Raw genomic sequence first — 10,421 nt, forward strand, 5'->3', positions numbered from 1 at the left:
ACTGCCATAACAAAAACTTGGGCGCGAAGACGTCGCTCCGAAAGACCAAAGTGTCGATGGCACATCTATGTATAGCTCATGGTCCAAGAACGTGACATTCCGGCGTTCCATTCGGCTTCTTTTTATCTCCCATTTTCCCCTCCCACTCCCCGTCGCTTTCCTTCGGTTTCGTTCGTTTGTCCGTAATTTTCTTCTTTCTTTTCTCCCCCGTCTCCTTTGTTGCGACGCACACACTCCATACGCTGATGCTCCATTTTTACTTGGCACTCCGCACTGCAGCTTGCAGCGTCCTACGCCGTTCCTCCCGACGCGACGCGATGCCGCATTCTCTCCAGGGAACGGACCAGATGGTCACTGCGCCACGTCTTCTCCCGCCAGACTCAACTTAATGCACGACCATTTCCCTGACGTGGGTACGTCGTTGCATCTTGACCAGGGTATTGCTTTGCTGTGGCTAGAACAACGGTGACGTCCGCATTAAATCGTCCCCCGTGTTTCTAAATTCAAATGGGTTGTTTACAGCTCCGGCAGGCCGATAAACTGCGGCAGGAAATTTGTTAACCGATGCAGTTTAAGACAGGATCAAAATAGACAGCCGTCCGGTTATTTGTCTTGGCTCGAGACGCGCGGTACCAATAATCGGTTCGAAAAATACTTCGTTTAAGAAATTTATCGGGGGGTTGGAATAGTCGGTGCAGCGCATGCAACAGCCGAGTCTCGTATGGTCGGGACGCTGAAGCCTGCGAGGTGTGTTCCGATCGATGACAATTAGTGTCAATTGGCGACTGATCAAGCTGGACTTGTGCGGCTACGATCGGAATGACGTGCAGATGGGATTGTCATCCGGTTCTTCACAATTCTTTAAATAAGCGTCGCGTAATACTGCGGTGGCTAAATATAAACCCCGGCGTCGCGGCGCTGCCGCTGAGCGAAATCTTCACGAGATGAGCTTGCGGCAGTGGAGAGAAAAGGAGAGACCGAGAGAAAGAGAGATGGAGTAAAGAGAGAGTAGGGGAGATCCGAGAAGAAGAACTTTTGGCTACAGTCAGTGGGTCAGGGCGTCAAGTCGCATTCCACCAGGGTACTACCTAAAATCTCCATCGGACAAAGACCGCTTCAACTCGCCGCGCGTATTTTCAACGATATCGCCGTTCCTTCCGTCACTTCGAACCGATTCGGCATTTCTTCTTTCTACCTTCTCCCGTCGTTGATCCCTCCAAAAAGTGGTGCGTGATTGCAAGTACAAGTGGAGGTGTCTTCGCAACGGAACAAAGCGGTTCCCGTACAACAAAAAATGGTGTGCGACGCCGCGGGTTCCGGGTGCCCGCCCGAGATCGGAGAAGAAGACGTCTCCTTGAGGCGCGCCCTTGAAGATCTTTTGAAATGTATGCTCAGGGTCTGGTGCAAGGAAGGCCAAGCATTGACCACGCTCGGCGTCCCGCCACCCGGTATATTTGCATATTTCGTTACGCTGCACAAAGCGCCATTATTACTAACAAATTATCCCTCTGGCTGCATAATCCGACTCGAGTATATAACCTCAAATAACGGCGTCCGATAACTGCACAACGTTGCCCGATTCAGTCCGCGTAATGATATTTATCGTTCTGTTACAATTGCTGGCTTTCTAATAACATTATTTTATTTGCTTACTTTCACGTATGTGTCTACACCGCCGTGTACTGTTCGATAGCTGAATTTTCTTAGTTCTCAATTGCTTGAAGATTTCCCGTTCGTTAATTTGTGTGAACAGAAAATTTTATTATTACCCACCCTCGATGGTATTTTCCATTTTGCTGTTTCCAGCTAATCTCCAGTGCACGTGAAAAGTTTCAAAAATCCTCTGATGTGTACATTACAATGGCTGTAAAATCCTGTATATTGAATATCTCGTCACGAGAATAATCGTGTTTTTATTTTTCCTGGATGCTTTATGTTGAGACGGATATGATACACGCAGCTGAAGCCGTCAAATACAATCCACGGTATAATTTTATCGCGAAGATGACCTGATTCTTTGCGTCAAATTATAGCACGGGATGAAATAAATAAGAAATTCCACGAGGCGAAAAACCGTCGCGGCAGGCAGAAGGTCTTATCAATTTTAGACCAGAACACGTTTTATATACGTTCCAGCGTAAAACTCCGTGGATATGTGTATATCTAAAAATAATTTAACGAGCGCTCCACACAACCGTAGTACGACTGCGAACATTTTTTTTTACTATCGTAACGCTGCGTGAAAAGAAAATATCTATTTTTCACGATTTGGAACCGTGGATTTATTCCGCAAAAAATTCCTGCAATGAGCGGGACGTTGAAAAAAATGATTAATGGAGTCGAGTCCTCAGTAATATTTTGCTGTTGAAAAATCATTAATCGAAGATAAATTCTGTTTTAATAATTCGTAACATTTCTGAACTGTCAGCGAAACTCGCGACCGTGAATATTGTTCTGAAAATATGGCATCAGTGAAAAGAGACGGAGAAAGAGAGGAACGGCTTCCACCGTTATCGTAAATTCTTATAAAAATACCTCGGTAAATTGTTATCTACGGACGCAACGCGATCGCCGGCAAAAAAATCGCCATCGTCTCAAAATGACGTGATCGACACGCGTGTCCTTGTGCTCGAATCGTGAGGAATACGCCTCGGACGTGTGAATAAAAATAAGTCTGAAATCGTTTTTCCTCTTCGTCTACACATTATAATATAGTGTCGCGTTCAGCGATAGTACAACATAAGTACGTGTATACCTACAGCCAGAGATAAGTCATAAGCGACTCTCTGAAAAGCTCATGTTTTCCCGCTCATGAAAGACGGTATTACTTTTTACGTCTCAGCCTTCTGATCGAAAAACTTACCTTCCCGAATGGATATTGCGGTGTTGCTGTCGCGAATAACGGTGTATAAGCTTCGACGTTTGGTCGGATGAAGGCGGATAACTTTTACTCACCGCATTACGTTTCGATCAGGATTGGCTGATACTCGTCTCAGATAAATCGATCGACACTGGGCCATCTCGACTGAGAAAACTAAAGAAAGGAAATAATTATTACAGTAATGATTTTCTAGGTGATTCATTTGACTGAAAGACTGTAGTACATTAGCACTATTTGAAAGAATATTTCTCTCGGGTTATACATGATTGATTCTTTTTGAAATTCAAACGGACCTGGAAAAGATGTAGACTTTAAATTGCGTCGTTCTTAAGGTGTAATATTCTTTTGGAATTTACCAGATGGTTCCATCGTCAAGCTTCACAGAATGGAAGATGAATGACCGGTATTTGTAAGAATAAGCTGACAAAGTAACCGCGCTGCAGCGGCGAAGACGATGCGGGGGTAAATGATGACCACCACTTGCCGGCTTGGCAGGCGACGGTGACGTAACAGCTTTGCTATTTGCTCGGGGTCTGTGTGTACACCTTACGTGTATACACGATGTGACATAACAAACGGCCCGCCGTTTCAAAAGCGCTACCATCCATTACGATTTTGTTAAATAACTTTTTCTGACGTCGGCATTATACGGGCGGCGCGTAAGGTACGCGTCCGAGGGATTGCATAAGTAGGTACGGTTCACGGCTCGCCGATCGAATTCCTGCTACGCGGGGCTCGAGAAAAGTCGCGTAAACGGCGAAACAGGGTCCGAAATACGGCGCGGAGTCGCGTGTCATCCCTCATCATCGAATCGCGTGAGAGCCGGTCCTCCGGAAGAGCGTCAAGCTTCCGAGGGAATACCGGAGGCTAAAGATCAATCTGAGAGGTGAACGTGACTTATGAATGGGCAGACTGCCCGGCCAAGTAATTCGCTTGATAAGATCGACTCGTTGAATTTGGGTCAGAGCTGCTGGAAGGTTTCCTCGTTTTGTGTTAGAGCCGTTCACCCCGTTAACCGCGTTAAGAAAACAAGAGGGAAAATCAATCAGTCAGGAGCCGTGGCGTGCGAATGCGCCCCGGAAGCAGCTGCGTTGTACAGGGTGTACGAAAGAGGAAGGGGGAGGGGGCGGGGGAGGCTTTACTTTTGTGTAACAAAAATTTATTCACGCGGTCCTGTTCGAAGAATCGCTCGGATTGATTCGCCGCGGTCGAACGCCGCCAGCTATGACTGATGTAATATGTGTGTCGATATTTTCAGAAAGCGACAAAAGAGTGATCGTAAAAAGGGAGCCTGGGGGCGAGTTCGGGTTCCGGATTCACGGCTCGAAGCCCGTCGTGGTATCGGTAATTGAGCCGGATATGCCGGCTGAGAGCTCCGGCCTCGAGGTGGGCGACATCATCATATCCGTAAACGGAAGAAGCGTCATGGACGCGGTTCACTCGGAAGTCGTAAGGCTCGCGCATTCGGGAACCGACATCCTGGAGCTCGAGGTCGTGCGAACCTGCAACATCCTGGCGCCCCAGGTCCCGAGGAGCGGTTCGAAGGACGGGCCAGCCGAGGCGCCTCTCTGCTCCGGGTACCTGTGGAGGAGGTCGACGACTTCGACGTCTTCGACGTCGGACAAATGGGTCAGGAGATGGTTCGCGTTACGCCGCGACAACTGCCTTTATTGCTACAAGACTGATGCGGTGAGCGGAGAGCCTGCTGCACCAGCAGGGGATGTCCCTGAGAGTTGCGAGTTGTTTCACACTCGATTTGTCGGGTCCGCGGCGAAGGCGTTGGTGAAAAATTCATGAGAGCACCGCGGAGTTAAAAACAGACCGTTCGCATTCGTATAGTTGCCGAGGTTTCGCCGCGGTCCTACTCCTCCTCCTGCCCGTGCTGCAGGATATAAATATTTATTAACCCACTGGGGTGTAAAGTGACTATAATCATAAACCTTTCTTACGACCCAACAAAATGAGAAACCGAATGTCAGATGAGTTGCCCGCTTACGTTTTGTGCGTGACGAAAATACCTACGACAGCGTACACGGGCGAAAAGGAAATAAATAAGGGTATAGAGAGAAATTTTCCGATTATTCGTTATCGATTCAATTCACGGTATTTGAACGATCGTTGACTTATCAGCTGCACAGATATACCACCAGCACTAGCCAATATCTTGATCAAGACTGTACGCGAAGATTACACGTTGTCTTTCGTTATACCACAGGCGGCGATGAAAGAACGGTTATTCGTAACGTAACGGACTATACGTGCAAGGATAAAAGTTCTTCTAATTCACAGAACATATTTTTAGTTTCATTTGTGACTGGAGTGAGCCAACGTAATCAACAAAAGAGAATAAAAAAGGAAAAAAAGGCGAGGTTGTTTAAATGATCGAGTATTTTTCTGCGCTAACGAGCCTAGCGCAAACGTAAAACATTTCGGTAGTTTTGGTGGCCGTCCACTGTCAATGTGTGGCCTTGAAATAAACTGAACTGGCAAAAGTCCACGATCAAAAGAATTCTATATCTAAACATAGAGACAAACTTTGAGCTGGTGGCTTTTAACTAAACATGAGAAATGACGTCTCTCTGACGAAATTGGCGCTCACCAGTAACCAGCTATACCGATTATACCTACCGATAGCCCGGCACGGTATGAAACTCATTACCCTTACACGCTCCTTGTTTCCCGCAGGATTCACAGCCGGTAGGAGCAGTGATGCTCCTAAAGTACGCGGTAACGCCAACCCCCGACGTCAGACCCCACAGCTTCGTCATAACGAAACCCGGAGCGCCAACGTTGCACTTAGGAGCCGACGCCGAGGAAGCGGCCAGCCGTTGGGCGACGGTCATAAAAGAAGCTGTCGAAAAGAACAACCAGGTAAGTACCTCCGAGGAACGGTTCCAGGGCGAACGACGGACCGGCCGAGCGGACTCTGCTTTAATTGGTGATTCTAATCTCGATACGGATCCTTATATCAGGTTACCCTGGGCCTTATCGACGGTTTCCCCCGCGCACAGATTCTTACGCCATTCGACCACTCGAGGATGCTGGTTCGATATCAAGTTATAGCAAACAAAATTTAAAAGATTCATTAGAGGCTTTTAAACCGACTATGAACGACGAATTTTATTCTTCAATATCTTTTTCGGTACGCGGGTAGTTCGCTGACATTTATATCCCGCGTAGCGGATCGAGAAGAAGGATTTACCTCTAGGGAATAGATTTTACTACTTCTATTAGGTGATACGAAACCTGGTGGCCAGGACAAATTTATAACGAGGTTCCACTTCGACGTATATTCCAAGATTATATCCTTGCATCAATCTTTCGTAGATAGGTTTTACTCCGTCCAGACGACTTTAACCTAATCTGACTACCCGGGGTCTCGAATTTTTAGTGTGTGGCCCTCTGGCTCAGTTCAGGATTATGGCCCCGGATCGAAGAGGCGTACTGGCTTGTCTATTACTTCTGTTTATCAGCCAGGATTTAACATTTTTTCAAGGGTTTTCATCGTTTTTATCTCACTCGGGCTAATCCAGTCCATACACTTCTAAACGATCGAGGATCTTTGACTTGTGAACGTTATCCCCGTTCGATTGAATATCATATTACTCCCGCGTGTCTCCCCAGAGGTGTGTAGGTATAACCATTTAAAGTCAACCGAAAGGTAATAATTTTCTAAATTTTATATGTACATACATATATAAGAAAAAGTTGATACAGAATTTTTTCAACGTCACGTTAGATCAATGAAAATGAAATAGGTAGCGTAAGACTGAAACACTTTTAATCGAAGCTACTACGGTACGCGACGTCGTGACGGATCGAGTCGATTAAAACTTGTAACGCACCGATGTGCAAGTAGGAAAGTAAGGAAACGTCTTGATCGCCGAGACGCGTCGCGTAGATCTTACGGTGAGATTAATCGTTCAGCGGTGGCGAAGCGGCGGTCACTCGACCGTGCGGAGAACACGCTCGCCGTATACGATGCAAGAGTGAGGCCGGCGGATCGAACCGCTGTCAAATGAAGTTTTGTTTGACGTCTATCCGGCAGGGCGACACCTGGTTGAACGCATCGTTGAGGCTACAGCAGATGCCTCCCTGCACGATTCAGAGGCCGGACTGTTTCGGCTACCTCAGTAAGCAGCAGGGCGCTCATACCAGGGAATTCGGCTCGAGCTGGTCCCGCAGATACTGCGTCCTCAAGGACGCCGTCCTCTACTTCTACGACGACGCCAACGCCGAACGCGCCTTCGGCATCGCCTGTGTTCGCGGCTTTTCCGTTCACTGGGGTGCATCCGGTTCCGCGGAGGGCAGGAAACACGCCTTCGAACTACAGCCGCCAGATTCTACCCAAAAGAGTCACATTTTCGCGACCGAATCCGAAATGGACAAAAAGAGGTGAGCTCCGAGATGATAAGGACAAGAAATCGCTTCAAGTTATTTGTTTCCGGTGTTCTTTTCCTTTTTCATACCATTAGAGACCATAATCGATCCTCTCAACACGACATCCCGTTCATGTTTGAGAATACCGAAATCACTGGAAATTCAACCAAGTGTATCGGTGTATTCGGGTCCGTTGATTAGAGGTGCATTGAAAGGATATCACTGCCCGTAAGCAGTCGCATCACGTTCCTAGATTCCGGTCGCCCGAGTACACATATAAGTCTATAGCCTCGGCACGAGTCGGACTCTATAACAAACGAAAGGGTTTCGGTGACTAATGAGTGAAGACCTTATTTCCCAAATCGCCGATTCAATTCATTCTCGACTGTAATTACCAAGCCCCTGCAATCGGTCATGACTAACAATCAGACCTTCGGCAAGTAAATCCTCTGAATTCTCATCTCGCTCAAAAGGACCGCGCCTGCAGTTCGGAAAAATTTTAACCGCACCTGCGTATTGTGTGCCTATCATGCTTATAACGGTTGTATTAATTTGTTAACCCGAAGCCACGAAGTTGAATAATTCTCGACAGAGATTGCACGAAAATTAAGAATCTTTAGCACCGACTGTCATCCGAGAAATATACAACTCATTGGTAACGTTAAAAGAGGTGCGATATTCAATTTGCCAATATCGTTGGAAAGGTGGGCAACTCGAACGTATACCTGTGCAAATTCTAACTCCAGCGTCCAGAAGTGATTTCTACGTGTTTTGTCTTGCAGGTGGATAGCAGCGCTCGAATACTCGATTGACCGGTGGATAAAGATAGGTTGACGAGACAACTAGTCTAGCCTGGCTCGGCTTGTTCCACCGCGGCGAGCCGACCCGATGTAACGAAATATCTTTGTCCCAGCAGCGACGAATTTACCCAGCACAAAACTTCATCAACGATCGTCAAATGCGACTATAATATTTACCTTTCTTTCTTTTCACTTTTACTTCGTTCTCTTGTCGTGTTCTTGACGTTGTTATTTTACTTATGCGTCGTTTTTTATTTAAAAATGCATTATTCGTCATTATTATTATCATTATCCTCAACATCATCCGAGATTATTCTCACAATGATTATTATTATTATTATTATCATTGCCATTACTGTTAACGTTGTTATTATTATTATTATTATTATCATTATTATTATCATTACGATTATTATTGCTGTTATTACGAAGGCGTATAAACATAAATACGATATTGTATAGAGCCTTGCGTGCGTGTGCGGTGTAAGAATGCGTGAGTAGTTGAAACGTGGCATGCATTGAGCGAATATCTCACGACGTATGTGTTAATGCGTGTAATGTTGATGTTGCATATGGGAACATGAAAGGGAGAGAGAGAGGGAGAGAAAAAGAGAGAAAGAGCGAGAGAGCGACAGAGAGAGAGAGTGAGAGAAAAAGTAGAGGTGCAAATGCTTTGTGGGACGTTCGAAGTATGCGCGAGTGTAATTGAATAATGAATGCTTTTTTGTCGTCTTTTTTGTCATTTTGTTTCCTCCTTATTGACGTTGAATATAAGAATTTATAATTGTAATACATATATAACGAGCACGCCCCCTTCCTCCCCTTCAGCAAAGGAACAAAAAAAAAAAAAACAGGAAAACAACCCAGAGGGCCGCATTTAAAACTAACGTTTATAAAACTTTACCTATAAAAGAGAAAACTATAATCACGAACAGTTATAAACATATTTACGTGTTGATAGCAAGGAGTTCCGATACGGAATGAATGCGCCATACGGCTCGGGTGTATGTATACCATAAAGGTACTTAACCCGTTTGCCAGACGCAAATGCCAAAAGAAACATAAGTCATTCGCTCAAACATTCAGATAATAATAAAGACTTTAATACCAGTTACATAACGGCATATGCCAAAATCACTTCACCTATCCTTATCTCCCGCAGCTCTCTCGTCGTCCATCGCTAAGCATATACATTATACATGTACATTATACATATACCTAGCTATAGCTATGGGTATATTATACACGTATCTATTAATATATTTACACCCTCACACGCGAAACGCACCCCAAAATTTTTACTTCTCCAACTAACACGTGTGTGTGTGTGCGTGTGTGTGTGTATATGTGGGTGCAATTGATTTCGTCGAATTGCACATTGCATTTACATTGCATATAGAAAGATACATACACACACACCGATCCATCCATTCGATTACCACCTTTTCATTACATACCGACATCGGCGTTTGTCCTGGACTCTCGCGCGTTTACCCATAAGACAAATTCAAACACGCTGCTGCTTGACAGAGGGAGAGAGAGAGAGAGATAGAGAGAGAGAAAGAGAGAGAGAGAGAGAGAGAGTTATACCGAAAAGCCAAATGGCACGAGAGATCGGATCTCGAAAAATCGGGATGCTGCTACTGGAGCCGTTTTTAATGTGCTCTGTGCTCTGTACTCTGTCCGGGCGCAGTTCGTGTCAGTTCGTGTGGAGAGACTAGGAGGGTCCGGTTCAGCTAGGCGAACGCCCGTGTCCATTCAATGTTCGGATTTGTTCGGCGAGCTCCGGTTGTTGGATATCTCCAATCCCCTCGGTCGCTGTTTGCATCGGTGTCTAAGAGGTTTTTTGGGCCCTTTCCCTAACCGCGGCACGTCGATTCTTTCGGCGCGAGAACCGATGGAGGGTCTAAAAATCTATTTTCTTCCCGCAGAAAGACTAGCCGCGGGATGCTGGGGGGGATTCTCGGGACGAAAAACCGAGCGCAAACAACGACCGGCATATGTCATATCGAGGTGCAGCCAGAACCAATGCAGACAATAACATAAATTCGAAATTCGATACGCATACGTGTAATCAAAATTCACTATTAATTTACAACGCGGATTTTACTCGCGGTTTACACACTGTTTGTATCAACGCAGTTACGATTTAACGAAGTAATGATATTGAGCTTTAATAATTTGTACACCTTATATATACATATTTGTAGTAGGCATCTACGATCATGCATGTACGTATGTGTTAGGTTCGTCCATGTGTACACGTATATTGACGTCTATAGGCATATGTATAATTACTCATCTTAGTTTCGAGGCTGAGGTACAGTAATGTACGTAATATACACGTAGCAGTACGGCAT

General features: G+C 45.6%; 1 protein-coding gene across 1 annotated transcript; it reads left to right on the forward strand.

Annotated features, from left to right (window-relative positions):
* The first annotated feature begins 874 nt into the window (after positions 1-874).
* On the forward strand, positions 875-9,175 carry LOC124296732 (uncharacterized). The gene is made up of 5 exons (XM_046747046.1): positions 875-1,448; positions 4,140-4,570; positions 5,567-5,752; positions 6,930-7,276; positions 8,044-9,175. The coding sequence occupies exons 1-5, from the start codon at positions 1,295-1,297 to the stop codon at positions 8,093-8,095; spliced, it is 1,170 nt and encodes a 389-aa protein (XP_046603002.1). The 5' UTR covers positions 875-1,294; the 3' UTR covers positions 8,096-9,175.
* The last annotated feature ends 1,246 nt before the right edge of the window (positions 9,176-10,421 follow it).

The sequence above is a fragment of the Neodiprion virginianus genome, chromosome 1 (genome assembly GCF_021901495.1).
Source record: "Neodiprion virginianus isolate iyNeoVirg1 chromosome 1, iyNeoVirg1.1, whole genome shotgun sequence".
Lineage (NCBI taxonomy): Eukaryota > Metazoa > Arthropoda > Insecta > Hymenoptera > Diprionidae > Neodiprion > Neodiprion virginianus.

What these genes read in the sequence shown, in the direction of transcription:
- LOC124296732 (XM_046747046.1), top strand. Translation starts at nt 1,295, where the DNA reads ATGGTGTGCGACGCCGCGGGTTCCGGGTGCCCGCCCGAGATCGGAGAA. An exon ending in GCTCGGCGTCCCGCCACCCG is followed by an intron (nt 1,449 to 4,139) that starts GTATATTTGCAT and finishes CGATATTTTCAG; the next exon opens with AAAGCGACAAAAGAGTGATC. An exon ending in CTGTCGAAAAGAACAACCAG is followed by an intron (nt 5,753 to 6,929) that starts GTAAGTACCTCC and finishes TCTATCCGGCAG; the next exon opens with GGCGACACCTGGTTGAACGC.